Source organism: Macrobrachium nipponense, chromosome 9, assembly GCF_015104395.2.
Source record: "Macrobrachium nipponense isolate FS-2020 chromosome 9, ASM1510439v2, whole genome shotgun sequence".
NCBI classification, from domain to species: Eukaryota; Metazoa; Arthropoda; class Malacostraca; order Decapoda; family Palaemonidae; genus Macrobrachium; species Macrobrachium nipponense.
The window spans coordinates 80,111,139-80,136,715 of record NC_061110.1 but is presented as its reverse complement, the minus strand read 5'-3'; the positions used below and the strand labels follow the sequence as shown (position 1 = coordinate 80,136,715).

The window sequence follows — 25,577 nt, the reverse complement described above, 5'->3', positions numbered from 1 at the left end:
AGAGGTAATTAAGGTGCTCCAACTATCGGTCCATTTTTATGAGCCGTATACAGGTAATTCCCAATATCTCTTATCCAACTAATCAAGTGCTCTTGAAAGCGACCCATTTTAGCTCATTCAGGTTAAGGACATCCACGTCCCGTTTCCATCCCAGATCTATCTCTTATTAAAGGAGAGAGAGAGAGAGAGAGAGAGAGAGAGAGAGAGAGAGAGAGAGAGAGAGAGAGAGAGAGAGAGAGAGGGGGGGGGGGGAATAGTAAGGTATGCAATAATGTTTAAAGATATTCTCTACCATTTAAGCTTTCATTTTATAGTCCCTTCGGCTTTAAGGTACTGGTAACTAAGTTTACAAAATGCTCATAAACAACCTAAATGCAAAAAAATAAATAAATAAATAAATAAAAAAGCTTGACTGTAAATGTAGAGTTAATAACGTTTTTTCTTTATAAGTAAGGAGAGAGAGAGAAAGAGAGTAGAGAGAGAGAGAGAGAGAGAGAGAGAAGAGAGAGACAGGAGGGGGTGGGGGGGGGGGGCAAGCAGAGGTAGATTAATAGTGCCCAAAACTATACAGAAAAATAAGGAAAGCACCACAGAACATTAATCACTACGCACCCGCATCGTAATGCAGCGTCTATTCATGCGTTGCCAGCTCATCTGAGGATATATCAGGAGTGAGCGTAGATGTGTTTAAGAATAAGCTCGACAAATATCTAAACTGCATCCAGACCATCCAAGATTGGAAGATGCAAAATATACCGGAAGATGTACTAGCAACTCTCTGGTAGACATTAGAGGGCCTCACACTGAGGGACCTGGGGCAAACCCGAACGAACTGTAAGGTCGTAAGTAAGGTAAGGTAAGGTCTCTCTCTCTCTTTGTTTTACTTACTTTCGACGTTGATGGCATTTGATGAAGAGTAATTTTCCTCTGTCAGTAAAACTATCAATTAATGAAGCTCTCTCTCTCTCTCTCTCTCTCTCTCTCTCTCTCTCTCTCTCTCTCTCTCTCTCTCTTCCCTGAAACGCTTATTAAACCGACGCTGGGAAAATTTACGTTTGCCCCAGGCCGTTAGGAGGAGAAAGGCTCTTGCGAGAGCATAAGATCTATAATGCCCTTTGATATCCATGGATTTATGGCCCTTATTGCTTTCTCGTTTTCATTTCTCGGTTGTCTCGTTAAAAAAGCTTTCTTTCTCTGTGAATTGAGGCGCGACTTGTAATTGCGTTTGCCTCTGTAAATGTCTTTTTGATTGTATGAAAAACCTTCGCGCAGAGAGAGAGAGAGAGAGAGAGAGAGAATCATTAACTGACAGATTTATTGACACAGAAGGCGAAAGTATCCTGAGTGAGAGAACTGGTGTTTGTTTTCTTAAACTCTTTAAATAAGTAAAAGTCAAACATCTTTCCTTCTCTTTGAACTACTGACGGTAACTTTGTTTTATGATGCTTGCATGACCTATCTGCGGGAAATTACTTTAGTAAGATAAAGATGAAGTCAAGACTTGCTTAGCTGCTGCCTCAGACTGGTACTATTTAGAACTTACTTGGTATCACAATATAAACTTCAAATATTTATTCATTTTCATCTGATTGACTCCATCTCCGTTTTGAATGATGTTTGCTTGTTCTTCATTCTTCTGCTTCATTTCTCTCTTGTTTGTACCGATCTTTACTCTTCCTGTTGCTTTTTTTTTTTATTTTTCATCTGTTTTTATCTTGATTTGCTCTTAGAAATATTGACAATGAGTTTCCGCAATGTGGATGCCAAGATTAGATTGTCTTTTCGGTTTGATTTATTTCTCTCTCTCTCTCTCTCTCTCTCTCTCTCTCTCTCTCTCTCTCTGTCAGTTGGTCAACTATTACGTATCTCTGCGAGTCAGTTTGCTTAATATCAGAGTAAAATGAAAGTTTTTAAATTGTCACTTCGTTAGTTTATCTCTCTCTCGCTCTCTCTCTCTCTCATCTCTCTCTCTCTCTCTCTCTCTTTCTTTGTGATCTCCTCACGAATAACGTAAATATATTAAATGTATTTTAAATACTGACAATGTAAACAACCAAGTTGGAACTTTAAACGACGTCTTTACATCGTGTCTAAACATTTGTGCTCCGGTTGTAACGAAAGAAATCGTTCGTCCCCCTGCGCCGTGGATAACAGATGAAATAAAGCGAGACATGGAAAGAAAAAAGAGACAGATTGAAAAGTGAGTTAAAAAATCAAACTTTTAACATCTCCTTGAGAGAAAAAACATAAAGACCTGAAGAAGAGAGTAAATTCAAAGTTAGCGGGAAGCCGTAAGCAGTATTACAAAAGCGAATATCAGAAAGCTAAAGGCAATGTTTCTGCTACTTGGAAAATAACAAAAAAATATGCTATTTAATGGACAACAAACAGATAGGAGCTCTATGTCATTGCCAGCAGTAACTGATGTACACTCTAAGGCTGAAAAATTCAATGATTTTTTCGCTGAGGTCGGGAAAAAAACTTTCGAAAAAACCCAAGAGGAAATTAGGAAATGTAATATCTCTACTGAAACAGTACGTAATATTCCAGTTAGAGAATTAGATAGTTTTAAACCTACTCCTGTTGATTGTAATACTGTCACTAATTATAAAAAATCTTAAAAGCACAAATGCCTTTGGATCTGACGGGAGGGATTAGTTTGCGTTTCATTAGGGATGGGTTATATATTATCGCATTTTACCTTACAGTTATAATTAACACATCCATAGCCACTAAAACAGTATCCGGGGTTATGGAAAAACAAAAATCCCCACGTAATTCCTGTTTTAAGAGTGGTGATATGGAAGACGTCTCCAATTATCGTCCTATATCTTTGCTACCGGTATTATCTAAAGTTCTGGAAAAAATAATTGCTATTCAATTAACTGATTTTCTAGAGACAAATGGTTCTAATCTCACAAAGTCAACACGGCTTCAGACCAAAATTATCAACTGAAACGGCTCTATTAAAAATATCAGATAAGATTATAATAACATGGATAATAAGAAAGTCTCACTACTCCTTTTACTTGACCTCTCAAAAGCCTTCGACAGCGTGAATCATAATATTTTATTGATAAAGGTGCATCACGAGTATAGATCCACTCTGGTTTATGAGTTACCTACATAACAGATCCCAGTCAGTTAGAATGGGTCAAATTGTGTCTTCCCAAAAAACTATAGAGTTTGGTGTACCCAGGGCTCTATTCTTGGCCCAATACTCTTTGTAATTTATGTCAATGATCTGGTAAAATCACTACCGGCTGTTCGTCATCCAATATGCCGACGACACCCAGATCTTAATTGAAGGATTTGTAAATGAAATAGACGAACTAATTCATAGGGCAGAATACATACTAAAGAAGGCCAAATACTACTTCTTAACTAATGGTTTGCTTCTTAATGAGAAAAAAACACAATTCATTTTAATAGGTTCCCGACAATATATATCAGAAATTGGAGACAATGTGCAAATAGATTTTAATGGAAATATGATTAAACCCATGAAAGCTGTAAAAAATCTTGGGTTTATTTTGACAGATATATGACGTTTGAAATGCATATAGATGAAATTTATAAGAAAGTGATGGGTACTTTAATATTTAAATAAATAGTAAAAGACTCATTTGATTCTTCTACGCGTAAAATAGTTGTTCAGTCGCTGGCTATGAGTATAATCAACTACTGTTTAAGAATTTGGGGAGTAACTGGCTCTACACAAATGAAAAGGGTTCAAAAACTTCAAAACTTTGCCGCCCGAGTGGCTATTGGTAATGTAAAAAAACATGACCACATATCCCCTTACCTCAAAAAATTAGAATGGTTAAAGATAAAAGACAAATATACCATAGATGTCTGTAATTTGGTATTCAAAACAATACGTAAAATAACTCCTGAATGGTTATATGATTTTCCAACAGTATACGCAGTTAATGGGGTTTCTACTCGACAGCAGGAAAATCTGTATGTAGAAAGGGCGAAAACAGAGATAGGCTCCCGCCAGTTTAGTATTCGAGGCCCAGCATTATACAATAAAGTACCAGGCACAATTAAACAAAAATCTCTCTCGTGCTTTTAATGTACACTTAAAGAAACTAACTTTAAATGGTTCCGATTAATGTATGAACGTTATGCTTAATTGTCTTATTAAAAGTGCTTTTGAAGGCACTACTGTACTTTTATAGATGTTGGAATTATTTTTAGATAATACTTATGGATAAGATGGCTTTTATTTACAAATTAAGATTTCCTTATAATCTAGTATGCTTATTTGATTACTCTGTATTATTTAATACTAATTTGTACTGACTTTGTTTTTTTTAACACAACTTATGTGGTCTATGACAATGTACTTCAATATTCGGGAAGAATAATTTTTTACTCACTATATTTTAAGTAATGCGTTCTAATTTTATGATATCTTTTATTACTGATGAATTATTTTAATGACAAAGTTTTAGCCGAATTGTTGATTCCTAAAAACAACTTTTGTATGTCTAAAATAACAAATATTTTAACTATTGTAAGATGATTTTACTAATTGTAGCTTTATATTTTTATGAATACCCAATGTAAATATTGGAAATAAAGAATTATTATTATTATTATTATTATTATTCTCTCTCTCTCTCACTGATTTCCTCCCGCCATCCCCCCTTTGTTTAACCTTCATCCCTATCCTGCTAATCTGATGATCTCTAGTGACACTTTGAATAGTTAAACAAACTCAATGGCGCCAACATAGGATCCCCATTTACACCTCAAATTAATTTATGGGGAGTGAATGAGGGAGTTAGGAAGAGTTAAATGGGGGAATATCCTCATTGTATGGGGAAGAGGGTTATGTGAGAAGGGTCCTTGTTGTAGGGGCATAGGAATTTGCATGGAAATTCTTCGTTGTATAGGAGAAGTTTCTGTTGTTAAGGGAAATATGGATTTTCCTAAAATACCTCGTTTTATATGAAGTATATACAAAGAATCATTGTCTGGGAAATGCCTTTAAAATGTCCTTATGTGTGGAAGGGAAGAAAAAGAATCATTGTCTAGGAAATGTCCTTATGTGGGAAAGTAAAAAAAAGAATTATTGCCTAGGAAATGTCCTTATGTGTGGAAGGGAAGAAAAAAAATCACTACTTAGGGAATGTCCTTATGTGGGAAAAGTAAAAAAAAAAAAAAAAATTATTGCCTAGGAAATGTCATTATGTGTGGAAGGTAAGAAAAAGAATCATTGTCTAGGAAAGACCTTTGTATGTGGAATGTAAGAAAAAGAATCAATTCCCAGGAAAGCTCCTTTTGTGTTGAATGTAAGGAATGATTGGGGGTATTGAAGTTGTGTATGTAAGATCTTTGCATGACAGTATCCAGTATTATGGGAAGATTTATACCTGAAACATTCTCTGCCACGAAAGAAGAATAAAAACTCATAAATGGAGGTTCGGCGTGGTTATGGGATATATAAGATAAATTGTACTTTGATATTTTTGAACGTGGAAATTATTCTTGAGATTTCCTTTCTGTGTCGTATTTCTTTTCGCGTATGGCCTGTATGTAAAATATTTTTATTTCTGTTTTGTCACATTTAATTTATTTTATGCTGTTATGGTAGCTACCGAAAGCTTGCATTTGATTTGACATACACTATCTATTTATCTATCTATCTATATATCTGTCTATATATATATATATATATATATTTATATATATTTATATATATATATATATATATATATATATTATATATATATATATCATACATACATTCAAGATTTCGATGGCTACCTGAAGAAACACCCACAATATATATAATATATATAATATATATATATATATATATATATATATATATATATATATATATATATATATATTGGAAATAATAAAATGAAGGTCCCGCGAGATCAACTGCTCTCTCTCTCTCTCTCTCTCTCTCTCTCTCTCCTAGCTGGTACTGAGTTTTATTTTCCTCCCTTCTCCTTTACTCCGGTGTTTCCATCTCACTCAGCTAGACGGCAAAGAGAATATGAATGCAGTTGCGCATTCATATATACACCCCCGCGTCTGTGAGTATTCTGTGTGTGCATAGGCTTTTCAATTCGTGCAGTAATTGCAGGCTGTTAGTATAATAGAATTCTGGCAGCCAGCCTTGGAATATTGGACGTGTAGCGGACTCCAGTACTCAAGGTTAAAGGAGTTGGAATTAGTGATATTTGTGATTGAGTAAACCACAATTGAAATTGTAGCTTTTTTTTTCTCTCCTTTTTTGGATGAATGCAAGGGAGAGATATACGTGAAACAGTAATGAATGCAAGGTAAGGATATACGTGAAGCAATAATGAATGTAAGATGGGGGTGTACGTGTAGCAATAATGAATGCAAGATAGAGATATATGTGAAGCAATAATGAATGCAAGATAGGGATATACTACGTGAAGCAATAACGAATGCAAGATGGGGATATACGTGAAACAATAACGAATGCAATATAGGGATTAAGTCTTATAAATAGTGATAGCCACGGAAAAGTGACTCAAACAACGGTAGGAACTCGGAATGTTGAACTCCGAATGGAATAATGACTCCGTAGTAGGAATATTCATGTAACACGGATTTTGTAAAGATGTTGCTGTTGAATCAAGGCCAATCATAAAGTTATGTTCATAAAATAAACGCTAGAATACTAACATTTAGGAAATAGACCGTCAACTACAAATATTAATTGAAAACACTTTCAAAATTGTGTTTTTCTTGTATTAAGGACTGTGAAGTCGGGATATGTATGAAATAGAAACAGAAATAATGCTGTTTATGGAATAGAAATGTGAAAAACCGCAGTGTGTAAAGATTAACCCATGCAAACTATTTACGTGTATGAAAAGAAATGTGTGAAATAAAAAACTAGTACGACATTGATCGTACAAGACAGATTGTGAGAGAACAGGTATAGTTAACAAGAATTAACCGCTGAACAAATACACAAAATAGCGATATTCATAGACCAAGAACACCAAGTTAAATATTACAGAAAAATAATTATTGCCATGGAACAAGAACTATAAAATTGACATTGGAAAATCTTTTAATTCTTGGTATAAATGGGAATTAGGACCGTGAAATAATATTAGAACAAAGCGTTATGAAATAGTGAAGTGAATGAAATGAAGGATATATATATATATATATATATATATATATATATATATATATATATATATATATATATATATATATTTTATAATATATATATATATATATATATATATATATATATATATATATATACATATACATATATATTTGAAGTGCTGAGCTGTCAAGTCCTCAAAGGATTTCAACCCAGCCAGTATGAATAATCGTAGTACAATGACACTCAGGAGTGAGCATATGGAAGGAAGGATCTCTGATTTATTGATACTGGGACAAGTGTCAGAATTGCTTACGGGAATGTTAGACTATTATTGGATGACAGCGCCTTAGAATAGATGGGCCAGATCATGAATAAGTATCTCAGATCGACATAAGGATACTGAATGAAATGACATGGGGCGGAATGCACAGGGTTACTACTGCAAACGGAAATGCAATATTTGTATGTGGAATAAATTAAAGACGAGAGTGGATAGTGTCGCATTAATATTGAATACGAATGCTTCAAGATGATGTGGAAACCGGTGCATGATGGAAGAATGCAGATGCCGAAATTGAAATGCAGACGAGCAAACATGATCTTTTGAGCATTTTATGAGCGAGTAAATGCTGCCACTGAAGAAGTGAAGGATGCTCCTTACCAATATGCAGTTGAAAACAAACCAACTATGGAAACACTGGATTGGGAAAAGGAATAAGAATAGCCATATTTGCTCGGCCAATAATGTGGTCATGTGATTTACACAATAATACCAATAAGCAGGTAGCGACGTGATTTAGTTAATGAGTGATGACGGCGGGAAAATAACCCCATCAGTTAGCTTTTCAAGACATTAGGTTGAAACTGACATAACAGAAAGAGGAAATGATCCTTTTTGGTACATTGAAATTGCTTGAGCTTATTGTCACACAAAAATTAAGCTTGAATCTGAGATTCAGTTTACTGCACTTGAAATATACGATTCAATCGATGATATTAATAAAACATGAATCGTATTGCGACGTAAGAATAAAGATGGGCTTTTGATGTGACGTGAGACATCTTACAGACCTTACATTTCGTTCGGGTTGCCCCAGGTCCCTCAGTGTGAGGCGCCTCTAATGTCTACCAGAGAGTTGCTAGTACATCTTCCGGTATATTTTGCATCTTCCAATCTTGGATGGTCTGGGATGCAGTTTAGATATTTGCGAGCTTATTCTTAAACACATCTACGCTCACTCCTGATATATTCCTCAGATGAGCTGGCAACGCATTGAATAGACGCTGCATTATCGATGCTGGTGCGTAGTGGATTAATGTTCTGTGTGCTTTCCTTATTTTTCCTGGTATATTTGTTTTGGGCACTATTAATCTACCTCTGCTTGCTCTTTCTGATATTTTTAGTTCCATGATATTTTCTGTTATTCCTTCTATCTGTTTCCATGCCTGAATTATCATGTAGCGTTCTCTTCTCCTTTCTAGACTATATAATTTTAAGGATTGTAGTCTTTCCCAGTAGTCTAGGTCCTTAACTTCTTCTATTCTAGCTGTAAAGGACCTTTGTACACTCTCTATTTGTGCAATATCCTTTTGATAGTGTGGGTACCATATCATATTGCAATATTCAAGTGGACTACGAACATATGTTTTATAAAGCATAATCATGTGTTCAGCTTTTTCTTGTTTTGAAGTGCCGTAACAACATTCCCATTTTTGCTTTACATTTTGCCAACAGAATGGCTAAGAGAAAGTAAAAAAAAAATAGGGTCGATTGTTTAAATGGGAATGAGAGTTGCCTAATGAAAAAAATAGGGTATCAGAGCGTGCAGAGTGCGGACAAATGCTGTGTGAAATGTGACAAAAAAAAGGGACATTATTCGGACGAGAGGAGGAAGCAGACAAGGAATTCTTGAGTGGGATGGATCGCTGAAACATAAAAAACTATTTCAGTTATTAGGGTTTGCAAGATTCAGTATGAGACTGAAAGTTAAGCCTGTGTGGGATTTTAACGTTAACTTCCATACGTTAGAAACGAAGATAATAGAATGGCGAGGAGAGCTCTTGAAACTGATCATTAATAATCGGGGGAAGAACTCGAGAGCTACAAAGCTCCTGGTCATGATGGAATAACAGCAGAAATGCTTGCTGGCTTTAGCATATGTGGAACCCCTTAAGATTAGCAGAGATTTGAAACTGGAAATGGTTGTGTAATTCTACGGGAGGGAGGTTTAAGGAATTGTGATGACTGGAAAAGTATGACGCTGAAAAGATTAGAAGTAAAATTGTGTTTTTAGTCCTTTTGAAAAAAAAAAAAAAACTCTAGGCCAAGAGACGAACAGGAAAGACCCAAGAATATTCTCGTAAATGATATAGTGGCAGATTTTTGTTTGGCCTGAGACAGGGATGATTGGAGGAATTGGATAGAGTGCCTTTGGATATATATGTATGTATGAAATTCTCAAAAGGCCGTCAATCTGAAGCAAATTACCATTTACATAATTGTGTTCGGGAAAGCATATTCATAGCAGAAGGGTATGGGTGTCGCTCTTTATCCCCTTATAATATACTATATAAATATATGTATGTGTTATATATATATATATATATATGTGTGTGTGTGTGTGTGTGCGTGTGGTGTGCATACAATCCCACATACACACAAGCAGCCACAAAATATATATGAGTGATATATCATATATTATATATATATATATATATATATATATTATATATATATATATATATATATATATATGTTACTTGCTCGCAGATGGAAAAGACCTCATCCTGTTAACCATATTCCAGAATACTGGCTATATACGTGTATATATATATATATATATATATATATATATATATATATATATATAGATATATATAGTATATTACAAAGGGAGGGAGAGCGACTCCATATCCTTCTGCTATGAATATGCTTTCCCGAACACAATTATGTAAATGGTAATTTGCTTCAGATTGATGGTGGGAACGGCATTAGCATATTAATCATACGTTACGTTGTAATGATAATGAACGTAGCCTGAATATATCGACTGGAACGGTTACCTTCAGTTTGCTGCGATATGCACTTGAAGGGAGGACCTGAGCGAGGACTGACAGATGACAGACTTGACTGAAACTCTTTGGATATGGAGCGTCACTTCAAGTTAGTTTTGAGTTTGTCTTTGCAATTTGGATTCATTCTGTTCTCAGAGGGAATTCAGAGTTGATCTCTCGCTATTTGTTCTTAAAGGATGGTATATATTTTGCCATTGAACATATTTTGAACGATTCGACATACGTGACTCCTGAATGAAAAGTCGCTGTCATTAGCTCTATAGGAAGTTTAACTATCAACTGATATGTCTTAATGAATGATTTTTAAAAGTGTTAAGCATGAGCCTTTTCAGAAACGTTGTCATTAACGACTTATTTTCATATGGATTTATCCGTGTACCATTTTTACAAGCGTTTTGTCAATTGGCAGTTTAAACGCCGCCATGGGCGAGTATTTTTCGAAATGATTTTACCAATAGGTATTTTTGAAACATTTATGAAAAGAAATTCTGTGAAAGCTGTTATCAATAGAGTTTTTGCACCCGGAATTCCAATAGCATTATTTAACTGTCACATATCCCGTGTTAGGTCATAGGGCGGGGGACTGATATTATGGGCATGTGGCCTTTCACGCTGCGTCATAATCCATTGCAGATGCAATTGCTTTGAAGGCCCATCACAGATTTGGTCGAAATTTGCATTTTGTGCCATTTCACGCGTACCTGGCCGCCATGGATGAATTGTGCCTTACCTGTCAAAACATTTCACCAAATGTTTTTGGTGAAATGTTTTCTGCTTGAAATTATTCGCTATGGGAAGATAATGGCGCCGTCTCTCTCTCTCTCTCTCTCTCTCTCTCTCTCTCTCTCTCTCGATGTATGTATGTATGTATGCATGCATGAGAGTGTGAGTGACTACCCTCTCTATGTATTATGAGTTTTTTATATTCCACATATATATATATATATATATATAATATATATATATATATATACATACAATACAAATACATCACATATATGCTTATATATAAATATATAAAGACATTATATGGTGTGTATATATACATATATATATACATATATATATATATATATATACATATTATATATATATATGTATATATATATATATGTTATATAGATTATATATATATGGTGTATTTTACTTATGTGTATATATATACACACCATATGTAATGTATATAATGGTCTAAATAGATTATATATTATATGCATATATATGTGTGTGTATGTATGTATATACTTATGTATGTTGTGTGTGTTTATGAGAGAGAGAGAGAGAGAGAGAGAGAGAGGAGAGGGGGATCAAGCTTTATTCTGCTATTAATATGCTTGCTCGAACACAAATGGTAATTTGCTTCAGATTAATGGTAGGAACGGCATTAGCATATTAATCATATGTTACGTTGTAATGATAATGAACGTGGTCTCTATACATCGCCCTTAACAATCATCTTTAGTTTGCCAAGCTGCGTAATAATACGGCCAGGGCTGGGGAAGGGACAATAGGTCTGCATTACCCCCTTTGGCACGGAGCCTAATTTGATTTTATCGAAGGTTAACCTCCTACCAAATTAGTAAAGTGATATGACTCATTTTGATTGAGGAGTAGAGCTTGAAGACTCGGTCTTCTTGCCTGTTTTCTGAATGATTTCACTCTCTCATCTACAGAGGCATAATTTTATGATCAAGGACACCTTATCAAAAGCTATTATCGGTGGAGTTTTGTGGAAGGCTGGTCGACCAGTTATTGGAAAATGATAAACGTTGTCACCAACACTGTCTCTGAGGAACCATTACTATAGAGTAGTATGTTGACCGTCTAAAAATTGATTATTTTTTGTCTCGGAACAGAATGAGCAATGATATTATATGAAATACATCTTTAGTGCCAGTTTTTACTAAGTGGGTGTAGATAGACTGTTCTTTAAAGTATAATAATTAAGAGTCATTTTGAAAATGGCAATCAGTGAACACATAAGTCATTCATAGCATTTCTATGAGTTTTTGTCTGTTTGTATCATTTGAGACGCCGCTTTCAATCTGTGTTTTTCATCGACATTTTTGAGGTGGGTGTTTTTTTTTTACCGTCACTTGCAGTGCAAGTTTATTCTGAAGGGGTTCAGTTACCATGGGCGTGCATCCCTTCGCGGGGCGTCATAATCCATTGCAGATGCAATTGCTTTGGAGTCACATCATAAGTTTTGCCCGATTTTGCATTTTGTGCCATTGCACGCGTACCTGGCCGCTGTGGATGAATTGGCCCTATCTGTCAAACTTTTCGTTAGATTTTTGTTTTCTGTGTTTTCTGTGACTACCCCTTTCTTTCTTTCTATCTAAGTATCATTTTTACGTTATCTATGATTTTTTTCGTATCATTGCTGTATGATAATGCGTGTTGTAAATATACCGAAATATCATTCTATGGATATCAATCATTTTCCTAAGGTATTCCGAGATGCTCTATAGTATACGTGTAGTTAATCTTCATGTTAATGGTTTGAACAGAAGGAATTGCTAACTTTGGAAGAATAAACATACTTTTACTATTATAGACAAATAAACAAATTCTGCTTTAATGACCTGACTGTTATGGTATCTGAAAAGAAGAAATATTGAGAGCAGTAGATTGTGAAAGATACGATGTATGTTATACTGTATACTATATAGAATACGTCTGTGTTCTGTCTTAAACACACAAAAAAGTGTCCTTGGGGATGAAAGGTTAATGGACGAAAGTTGCAATAATATTCACACTAAACTAATCAGAAGATAAATTAGTTTTGTTGAACAACAAGACTAGATTAAATATGAGGACCAAAGTCCTGATGAGAGCAGTAGAAGGCAAAAGACTTCAAAGGTTACAGATTATCTTGAGAATGATTTTGTCCTCCCCTCCAAGCCCTCTTACCTTCCCCACATCCCCGTGAGGCCTTCGGTCAACGAGAGGTAACAGACAGGAATGTGGGGAAGGCGAACGCACAGAGAGAGAGAGAGAGAGAGAGAGAGAGAGAGAGAGAGAGAGAGAGAGAGAGAGAGAGGACTTTAAAGTTGCAAGACGTAACATAGCTCGCTTGATTTATGAGTTGTAATTCAGTGCCTTATTATACGTTGTGGACATAGCGTTGACATTTTTATTTTTCATTTATTTCTAGTTTTTTATTATTATTTAATTTTTATTTTTTTCAGTGGCTTCCGCCATTTGATTCGTAGACTCGTGGGTGGGATCCCTTTTAATATGTACATAAACTTTAAGGATACAACTATATATATTTCTTTATTCCACTTTTGACTGAAAGTCAAATTTCCGTTCTTTTATATATTGCTTTTGGTCTCTTAACTACCGGACGTTATCTCGTGACATGGGTGTATTGCATCTCTTAGGACTGCTACAAAGTCTTTTATCAAACCGCTCAATAATTTTCATATTGTTTCTACCCTTCCTATTGTTTCTTCCTCCCTTCGTCATTCCTCTTGTTCGTTTGTTCGTTATTTGCTCGCCTCTAAATTCACTTTGTCAGTCATTTTTTTTTTACATAGTTTTGTGTTTAGAATCTTTTTCATTGATATATTCATATTTGGTATTCCCTTCGTTTTTCCGTTGTTTGTTGGTAGCATAACTACATTTTTTCCTAAAACATGCCAACATCTTTGCAGCGTTTTTTAAAAAAGAGCTTTTCAAACTTTGAAACACTTTGGTTTTAGCAACTTTGGGGGTTCTTGATAACTGTATGCCCTCTTTGGTTTAACTCTTAGAAATTAGACAGTTTTCTTCAGTACTCATTTTTTTCTTTCTTTTTTGAACCTTCTGTGCTGCCCCTTGATAGTTCTTGTCTCCTCGGCTTTTTGACTAAAACCTTTTGCTTCCGTACCCTTAATTAACCTAGACATGTGACCACGAATTCTGATCCGTGAAATTTGCTTGTGGTTTGGGCTCCTACTCTTGACCTCTTGCAGTAACTGTTGCCGCCCCTTCTTGTTGGCTCTGAGCCACTCATCGCTGTGATCTTGACATTTCCTTGTGACCGCACACACAAGGTATACCTTTGTGACCGCGACTTCTGGACCTTGCTTCCGGTACTGCGTGTGACCTCTGCCATTACATGTGGCCTTGGATTATTTTTACGACTGTTGCCTGCCAACTTCAGCTTTGCGTTTGCTTGCTACCCTAAGGTTGTATTACATGACGGGTACAATATTAAAATGGTAAAAATGGGAAAATGGTATATCCAGTTGTCTGTTTTATAATAAACGATATATATATATATATATATATATATATATATATATATATATATTTCAGGTTGTATTCCACATAGGAAAATGAGAGAGGTCCTTTGGAGAACGAAACTGTTGGGCATTTTCTGAGATATACCATTTTTTATTTTCCTATGTGGAATACAAATGATTTATACCAAATATCCGTGCCTAAGAAGATTATCAGTAATATATATATATAGTATATATATATATATATATATATAATATATATATATATATATATATGTATGTATATATGTATATATATGTGTGTGTGTATGTATGTATGTCTATATATATATATATATATATATATATATATATATTTATACATTTATGTATAAATATATGTAGATATATATATATTCTATATATTATATATATAATATATTATTATATATATATATGGATATATATGTATATATTGTGTGTGTTTATATATATATATATATATATATATATATACGTGTGTATATATATATGTATATATATATATATATATTATATTATATAAGTGTGTGCATATAGTATTTATATATATATATATATATATATATATATATATATATAGTTCGCTGTTAATTTTGTTCATTATTATGTCTGATCCTATTCATTATGAAAATAATTTAATGAGTAACAAGATACAACACCATGAACTTGCCTAAGTTTGCTTCTACAGAAGTTTCCGTATATGATCACTCCCTCAAGGAAATGACTTCAAACTGAAGTCTGAGGAATGCCTAGTTGAGAAACTGTGGTAGATATACCATAAGCTCGTATCCACGAATTGTGCTATGTTAATTGTGTGTTTTCTGGACTGTTAAGTAGATTTGGATTCGTATGGAAATTATTAATATTTTCTGAACCGCTTTTGAAGGTTCCAGCGAATTTTGTTCTTGTTTTGTAGATGCATAGTAATCTCTCTTATCTCCTAAAGGTGGAATTCACATTCAACGCTGTATTTCTTTTGTTTTCCAGGTCGTCCACAGCCGAAAGTTTCGTGGTGGTTCGGAGAATCGGTCATCGACGACTCCTGGTCGGCGGAATCAACCGGAATAGTGACCAACACCTTGGTTTTGAGTCCCCTGACCCGCGCGCATGCGCACTCGGTTCTCGTCTGCAAGGCTGCCACTGCAACTGTAGCTGTGACGACAGCGACAGTCACCATTGACATGTACCGTCAGTACTAGTAGATTTGTGGTAGTAGTGACAGTAGTATATAGCGTGTAGTTTATTTAATAAATTATTCTAGACATTAAGGACATATCTAGTGTATTATGATAAAAGTAACATATTTCCCTTTAGATTCATAACATTTAGTATTAAGAGAAAATATGGATCAGCTAAATCAAATAGAATTATGCAATAAATATACATATTCATGCTTAATTTTTCGGGAAAATTATTTAAATATTTAAATTTATGACTAATATTCCAAAAAAAATAGTTCAGAAGATATTTATTTTGATATGAAATCGTTAACATAAGGAAACAGTTTTTAATTATCTAGAGAATATGCCACGAAAAATATACTTGAATCTTGAATAACATGAGAGCTATCGAACACAGCCATGGTAAAAATAAAAAGCATTCTCTCAAGTAGGAATCTTCTCTTCCTTCCCCTCTGCTACATCCTTCACCTTAACAAGAAACCCCTTGTTCGTTTCCCTCTTGAAATACGAGTTTCCATAAGTTGGCAAACTCCTCAGACTTTGTCTCGACTCGTGTAGTACACAAGGATTTTTGCCTTACTAAGTTTTTTCCTTAAGGAATTACTGCCTAATGCTGTGGCGTCCTCCCGGCCTAATGAATCTCTCTCTCTCTCTCTCTCTCTCTCTCTCTCTCTCTCTCTCTCTCTCTCTCTCTCTCTCTCTCTCTCTAGTTACGTCTATCTATCATTCTGCTACAATTTTAGAGGTGACATAAAACCATTCTTATAACGTAGCCTGCAAATAAGTAAAAAAAAAAAAATCAGATTTAATTGGAAGTTAAATAGTTACTTGAATTGTTTTGTATAATTTCACATCTAAAGAATTAGAGAGCTTGAAGGTAATACCAGAACTTTAACTGTAATTAACGCTGAGGAAGAGGAAAAACTATTTTTCCAAGGAAAATTGTCTTTTCCTCATCCCTCACCTTAACCAGCAACCCCTCTTTTCCCCTCTTGAAATATTCGCTTCCCTAGAAAGGGGAAACTCTCCCCTCTCTGTTTTTCTGGTTGTGCTTAATAGACAAAGATTTTAGTCTTATTAGCGGAGTTATTATGACTTTACTGTTTAATTCCATGGCTATCTCATCTTGTACGTCTCTCTCTCTCTCTCTCTCTCTCTCTCTCTCTCTCTCTCTCTCTCTCTCTCTCTCTCTCTCTCCTTTTCCTGTATAATTTACACTTTCAGAAGTATATCCATGTCATAGTCCAAAACTTTGGTCTATTCTGTAGATGTATACAATAAAGTAAAAAAGTAAAGTAAATATATAGTAAGGCGAAATATATAAAAAGTATATTACTGAAATGTTTATCAAATAAATTCTTGCTGTAAATTTATCTTCATCACTATTTCAAGAGAGATATATATATATAATTTATCTCTCTCTCTCTCTCTCTCTCTCTCTCTCTCTCTCTCTCTCTCTCTCTCTCTCTCTCTCTCTTCATTTATTTGCCTTACATTTGTGACTTACAGATTCAGAAATTTATCCATGAAATGGTGCAAATTATCACACAGTAATTTTAAAGAACGGAAATAAATATTAAATATGTAAATATAGTAAGGCGAAATATATAGGAAGTGTATTACTGAAATTTTTATCAAACAAATTCTTGCTGTAAAAATACTTTCATCACTATTTCAAGAGATATATTTAATCACTTCTCTCTCTCTCTCTCTCTCTCTCTCTCTCTCTCTCTCTCTCTCTCTCTCTCTCTCTCTCTCTCTCTCTCTCTGCATTTATTGCCTTTCCTTTTTGATTTAAAGATTCAGACGTATGTCCATGAAATGGAGTTACAGTAAAGTCTAACGGAACTGAAATGACTATTTAAAACAATATAGTAAATAAAGTAAAGCAAAATATACATATAAAGTATATCCCTGAAGTGGTTTTCAAACATATTCTTGTTATAAGGTTATTTTTATCACTATTTTGAGAAATATATTCGATAATCTCTCTCTCTCTCTCTCTCTCTCTCTCTCTCTCTCTCTCTCTCTCTGTAAGCACAAGGAAAACATAAATCCATTTAACATTCATAATATGCCCCGCTCAGCTACCCGTCGATCTATCTTTGATCATTTCGAAGATGCAAACGTCCTAAGCAAACCCCGGCCTCATCCCACTCCATCCCAGCATCTGTTTATGAACACGAGAATCCAAGGAGATGAAAACTCCCCGAGAATATCAACTTACTGTTAATATTATAATTCGTTCCCTTGAGCTCTTTGAATATCCGTTTTAATCGTCCCCCGATAATTGACAGCAGCTCATTTCACGATGGCTTTCTCTCCTCCTCCTCCTCCTCCTCCTCCTACCCCCTCATGTCAGAGATATCGGGAGAATGTATTCAAAGGAGGATATTGTCAGTGATGAATGCTCGGTAAATGAATGGATCGTGTATGAAATTTATGAAGGCTGAACGGTTTCACCTTTTATGCTTTTATTTGCTTTTTGTGTGATTTTTTTTTGTAATAGTTCTTTTATTTTTTTTGCATATCTTTGATTATTGAGGAATGATATTTGAGATATTTTATTTTGTGTACCTTATATAGAATTGAAAGTGCAAATATATATATGTGTGTGTATTTATGTATATATGCATAATATAAGGTTATATATATTTACTCTTCTACATGAATATATACATGTGCGTATGTGTCTGTATAGAAATTTAAGAGTGTACACTGTTGGCGTCTATAGACTTGAATGTATGTGTATATGTGTTTGTGTGTGTACCTATTGTTCTGTGTGCGTAAAATTTTGTCTACTGCGAACTTATCTCTCACAGAATGCATTTCACCTAACTCGTATTTCTCATTGATTGATCTGTGTAAATTTAGTTCAAGGATACTCATTTTGATGTCCTTTTAAGCCCGAATAGTAGTCATTTATTTGCGTACGTTGAAAAAAGCGCAAGAAAGTATGAGGTTAAAATAAAAAGGTGAAGTTAGCGCTAAGGGAAAAAATTTAAATTCATTGCCATAAAAAAGAGGTTCCAAAAGTAATAAAGCGATACGAATATTTGGGACCCATGCTGAATTAAGACATATTGCCTTTCAAATGAGCCGTGCATTGTTGCTGTTTATATCAGCCATTGGTCTTTGAAATTTATTGCCTTCATTTTGTTATGGATCGGGGTACACTTTATGCATATCTTGAAGATTCATTTGTTTAGCATTAGCCAAGTCAAAGATCATATTTCATATTCGCTTCCACCCTGTCTTTATACATACATACATACATACACACACACACACACACACACACACACACACACACATATATATATATATATATATATATATATATATATATATATATATATATATAATAAAACATTACTCGTTCAAGGTCAGTGCTTCCTGAATGTAACCAATGTACATTGGTTACATTCAGGAAGCACTGACCTTGAACGAGTAATGTTTTATTAATATTATATATATATATATATATATATATATATATATATATATATATATATATGTGTGTGTGTGTGTGTGTGTGTGTGTGTGTGTGTATGTATGTATGTATGTATATATTATATATATATTTATGCATATATATATATGTATATTATATATATACATATATATATGTATATATGTATATTATATATATATATATATGATATATACATTCATACATATATATATACTATATATGTGTGTGTATTTTATATGGGTGTGCATGACTCCTTACGTGTTTGCCTTTTGTACATATGTACTAGAGTATTTGAATGTGATGGTCTTTGTGTGTTCATGTACGAGTACATATACTTATTAATATGTAAAATCATAAATACTGTTCTGTATGTGTATATAAGGAACTCTAGTAATTAGGTGGTTTTCAAGGCATGTAGTGGACAAATGTAAATTATCATACGTTATGCTTCATTCCAATTTTTCTTCTACTCTTAGGTAAATTATGAATGGAAATGCATTAGGCATAGAATTTGGTTGAAAGTTGAATGCTGAAATCAAAAGTTTTATGATGCTGTGAACTCTTAGTCACTCGTCTTGATTACTGACGTTTAAGCAAGAATCTTCCATTTTATTGAGTGAGACATATTTACGGCAAGAAGAGAAAGTGTTGATAAAGTAGATCAGAGAGGCAAATGACGTTGGAAATCTAGGCTTTAATGGCAAAAACTTAGTGTAAGTATAATGTACTGATGTCCAAGAGTTATTGCTTTTTGGAGCACGGGTATATTGCTGCAACGGGTACTAAAATGTTTCCTCAACATTCATGCTGATTAAACAAGGCGTGATCAGACCTACAGCTTACTTGGGACTTGTGCAAAATTTTCTCCTCTAACACAAGTTGTAAACGTTATATTCCTAATTTGTAACGTGAATTAAAACGTGCTAAAATCTGCGGTCAAATAGATCCTTGTTTCACAAACGAAAAGTAAAATAGATACGCTATATTTTATTAGAAATATTTTTCTCTCTACTGTTTGACATGCACATTGTTTATTTTTTACAGTTTCATTCTGATAAATAAATCATAAATAGCCTATCCTAAAATTCCTGTATCTTTACTGCAACGCGAAACACCTTTTTCAGACCTTTTTAGTCCTCCATAGACCTTTCCTATTCCCCCTCAACAACAACAACAACAACAACAACAAAAATAGTCTGTAAGCTTACTCCCAGAGTAAGCCATAAAATAGAAAAAAAAAGTTTGGTCATACTTTTTCTCAAACAATTCTGTTTTGATAATTTTTCTAGAAAAGAGAGCTATACTTAAACGAAATTATTAATAAGTACTGATTTATTTAGTCATGGATTATTGATGTAAAATCATTGTGTATATGTTTTGTATGAATATTCCTTTGTCGCTTTACTGCGTCTGCAGGAATTCGTAATTCTTTGGTAGACGTTTTAAAGAAAGTTGTTTTGAAAACAAATGTTAACCAAGTTTATTTAGAATGTAGCTGGCATTTCTGTTACCAATAGTTCACTCGCATATATTTTTGCATGAAAATCTAAAGTAACGATTTAACGATTTGGTCATAATCAGTTGTGATTCCTTTATTTAGAGATTCGTCAGGATCATGATAGGTGTCCATTATTAAAAGTATTATTTTATGATAGGAAAACGGTTAATTCATATTGTTCTTTTTTCATGTTTTATCCTGGAGGGTAATAGTTTAGTTTATATTCTAAATTTATACGACTTAGAACACTTCATTTTTACAGAATATGCGAATGACCAGTCTTTAGAACTTTTTCCAGTTGTACCATTAAAGAAAATCTGTTAAGTTAAATCTGAATTGAAAATGGCTCCATTCTTCCTTGTTTGAATTTGGCGTAACGACCGAACCAAAGTTCATTAAAGCTTTAAACTTCTTTAATTAAATATTGAATATATCTCAGTTAGCCCAGAAAAATCTCGTTGAAATAAAAGAATGAGGAAGTCCAATATGACGATGTTTACTTGGCCATTATTCAGGTTAATTGGAGATCCAAGTGGTAAGGAAGACATACAGTGGACAAAGAAATTTGATTCTCGGCAGAATTTTCGTGTAAAGGGAAGGGAAGTATTGAGAGTGAAAGTTAACGAGACAAGTCTGAAGACTAACGAAAATTAAAGGGTAACTTTTTTTTTTTTTATAGAGGTCTCGGCTGAAATGGAACTGAATTGAACTAACCATCTCACGATTTCTTGAGTAATTACGTTCCGTAGAGGCCTCGTACTTATAAATGCATATTCCCCTCTAGTCTCTTAAGGCTGGAAAAATAATAGTTACGGGAAAGAAACATTGAGGATGGAAGTAGATATGGAGTGGGGAGATGTGGCCAGGGTCACTTATTTAAAATGAAATCATTTCGATGTAGTCCAACAGAAGGAAAAAATAACTGAGCAATCCAAATATGGGGGCAGGGATTCAGATAATGACATATAAGGCTTTTCAGTTGTTGTGAAGCGCTGAACTTCCGATAACCAAAGAAATCGGCTCATTTATTTTCATTTAAAGGAGAGTGCAGGAGAAGGTGAAAAAATTATTATACTAGATTTTGTTCATAGTATGATAAAATGTTTCATTTCAAACAAAGAATCACAGAAATTCTTTGCGTTTATGGAAGAGGCATGAATATGAGGATGGTATTACTGGTGCCGGAGGTTGGGTACGAATGGTATTCCTTGTGCCTGGTAGAATGATAGATTAGCAGGAGCAGTTAAGCCTAACGTATATTTTTGTAAGCTCAGGTAATCGGGTAAAAGGATAGTGGTCTGCCCTTCATTGATAATTATCACAGAACATCTATGATTAACATGCTAGCAAATCATAATTAGCTGAGGTTTATATATATAACAACTTGAAATTACATTTCTCGGGATATTTCAAGTTCATCGGGGAGGTTTGATACATAGTAGCAAATCAGAATTAGCCGAGGTTTACAATATGAAGAAACTTATAATTAGAATTCTCGGGAAATTTTAAGTTCATCGAGGAGGTTTGATACATACGGAACTCAAAGTCAGATCATTCCTAAGGTACCAAAAGTAGCATCTCGCTGCCCTATGAAGGACCTGACACTTGTTATGAGTGTAATTGCACGAAAATTGTAGTCCCTCAGATTTTCGTGTTAGATGGTGTCATTCTGTTTTGGAAAATCCACTGTTAATATACAGACTCGTGGTGTTTCACATATCCATGACAAACTTAGGAGTATACAGATCAGGAATTTTGAAAAAAAAGTATAGGAAGTACCTCCTTTGAAGTCTAGAGTCCCATAACTTGTAAATGACGCGACTCCTCTCCGGTTCATAACTAAATCGGCAGGTCTTTTCATCATGTTCACTTGGTAACTGTATTAACTGGCAAAATCAAACAATGGGGAAACTTGCTACCCCGTGAATTTCACTCTCAGGAGTTTATTATTCTGTTTGTCGACTTGGTAGACTTCCCGACAGGATCCAGAACCAAAGCTGACCACCTTTGAGTACCGTTTTCCATATTATCTCAGCAGATTTGGCAATTTTTATAAGAACGAGTACTGCAAGAGCTCTTTTTTTTCAAGTGGTAGGACCTGAGTATAGGATAGGTGTTCGTGCAAACCTTTATATCGTTTGAACTATTTGTTTCTGTCTTGGACTGATTTATTTTAATGCGTTGTCTTGAGTATTTGATTAGTCAGTTACTTTTATCTACTTGTTTCCTAATTCATTCCGTTTCTTCCACTTGCAGTCCGACCTCTGTCAGTTGAACTGACGGGAGCGGCAGTGACAGGTTCCGTACGTGCCGGGGACATGCTCGACCTGACCTGTACGGCCAGAGGATCTAGACCGCAGCCTGTAATCTCGTGGTATAAAGGAGCCAACCTCATCCATTCAGAGAATACAGATAAGGTAAGTTCGTGAAAGGTTACCGAGGGGCCTAAGAAAGTGATGGAAAGTTTTGGCCACTGACTCGAACTTCAAGCTTCTAAAGAATATGGTGTTTATATACTGTAGATCTATACTGTAGATACTGTATGTACTGTACTGCACTGTAGATCTATAAAATTAGAGTATATAACTAAATTTAAACAAAAAAATTACTAAAAATTTAAGCTCTCTCTCTCTCTCTCTCCTCTCTCTCTCTCTCTCTCTCCAAAATTCAGCTTCATTTTACATGTGAAACTTCAAATCCGAGGTATAGAGGGGCTTGACTGGAAGAACTTATATTAGAGTTATCTTTCCCTTCAATTATCGATTTATTTTCTTGCTAGTTCTGTTTTCTTGTTTTGTTTTAATTCTGTATTGAATATGTGACATATTTCTGAAGATGATCAGGTAGCGCAACAAAAAACTGTAGGTAAATTTGTAATTCATATCGAGACTGGGGAGGAATAATATGATAGGTAATTGTTTTCCTTGATGACGATGATGACGACCTCATTCTGTTTGTGTATGTGATCGAGATTGAATTATTTCTCTCTCTCTCTCCTCTCTCTCATCTCTCTCTCTCTCTCTGTCTCTCCTTCTCCTCCTCTCTCAAAATCTCTCTCGTCTCTCTCTCTCCTCTCTCTCTCTCTCTCTCTCTCTCTCTCTCTCACAAAGTTGCTAACTCCACGCACTGTCGAATTGGGGTTCATGGAGCTTGCATATTTCATATATATATATATATATATATATATATATATATATATATATATATATACACATATATACATATGCAAATATACATATACATTGTATTGTATATTTGTGCGTGTACAAATAAATTTTTTTAAAAGTTATGTGCATGCGAATATTTGAGTATTATATACCAGCAAAATGTTCTAAGATCATTTTCAGTCAAGCTGTTTTTTACATTCATGTTATTTATGAGCATTTTTTAAACATGGTTACTAGAACGGAATAAGGAAGTAAATTGAGCGTATGCGAAGGTGTTACCTTAAACTCGAAGGGACTATAAAATTAAAGCTGAAATTGTAGATATCTTAAAATTGCATACCTTATCATTTATCTCTCTCTCTCTCTCTCTCTCTCTCTCTCTCTCTCTCTCTCTCTCTCTCTCTCTCTCTCTCTCTCTCTCTCAGCGGACATCCGAATACAAAATGAACTTCCTTTTTCAGTCGACGCAAAAAGTGACTTACGCCCGTTGAAATATCGCTACTTTTAAATTGCCGAGAAAGATGCTTGGCTTGCACGCGAGTTCGTTCCTCCTTGTCTCTTTAATATCGAATAAATATAACTTTGGACAAATGTTATGTTTTGTGTTTCGAAATTATTGTTATTTATAAACTATTACGTATTTTTTGTGGGGCCGTTTCTGGGGCAGCGATTTAGCCTTGTGGAAACAACCAAGGTTTATGTAGTTTGTGGTTTGATGTATATAAGTATAAACATTATTACATTTTTATAACTTTTCCCCACATTAAATCGTTTCAAACTTAAAATGCTGAAAATTAAGCCGAAGATAATCCCTTTAGCGTGTTATTTTTAAGGTAGTGAATGCAATATGTGCTATTTTTGGCTATACATATATAAATGTATATTTATATATACATACATATATATATATATATATATATATATATATATATATATATATATATATATATATATATATAGTATAAATATATATATACAATCTACACACAATCTCTCTCTCTCTCTCTCTCTCTCTCTCTCTCTATATATATATATATATATATATATATATATATATATATATATATATATATATATATATATATATATATATATATATATATATATATATATATATATATATATATATATATATATATATATATATATATATATATATATGTATATATATATATATATATATATATATATATGTATATATATAAATAATCTACACTCAATCACGTGTGGAACAGAAATAAATTTCTGACTCCTATCAGGATCGAACCCAGGCCTTTCAATTAAAAGGTAAGGCCGCTCTGATGGGATAATTCGGATGAAATGCTATCTATTGCGCCACTGCTCATTGCTGAGTTGGGAAGATGGGGGAGACCCGCTGCTATGCGAGGCACTTGGCCTGCTAAGGTAAAGCCTTAGGTACAGTAGTACTTTGATTCCAGCTTCTGTTATGACGTGTGTGACTTAGTTGGCAGCAGCCTTGCCTTTCAGTTAAAAGACATGGTTTCTATCCTGATGTGAGTCACACACACATACATACATATATATATATATATATATATATATATATATATATATATATATATATATATATATATATATATCAGCCACTTTATAAACGTACACGAAGTGCTCTTTAGTTGTAGTTGTAGGATAGTAAAGGTCTAATTCTTGCAAAGGCTTGCGTTTCATACACAACGGTTACTATTTCATTCAGACTTTTAACTGCTGATTTGTAAATAGACCCCTTGTGCAGTAAAGCTTCCTCAGGTAACCGCTTCATACGCCTTCATATAAGGACCATCAGT

The 25,577-nt window shown here is 34.1% G+C and overlaps 1 protein-coding gene across 15 annotated transcripts in view; it reads left to right on the top strand.

Annotated features, from left to right (window-relative positions):
- LOC135218482 (uncharacterized) overlaps window positions 1–25,577 on the top strand; it is a 1,465,909-nt gene that overhangs the window by 1,225,905 nt on the left and 214,427 nt on the right. For all 15 annotated transcript variants that reach the window (XM_064254810.1, XM_064254812.1, XM_064254817.1 and 12 more), the window contains 2 exons: window positions 15,439–15,639; window positions 22,862–23,022. In XM_064254810.1, coding sequence (XP_064110880.1) covers window positions 15,439–15,639; window positions 22,862–23,022 — 362 coding nt within the window. The remainder of the gene's footprint in view (window positions 1–15,438; window positions 15,640–22,861; window positions 23,023–25,577) is intronic.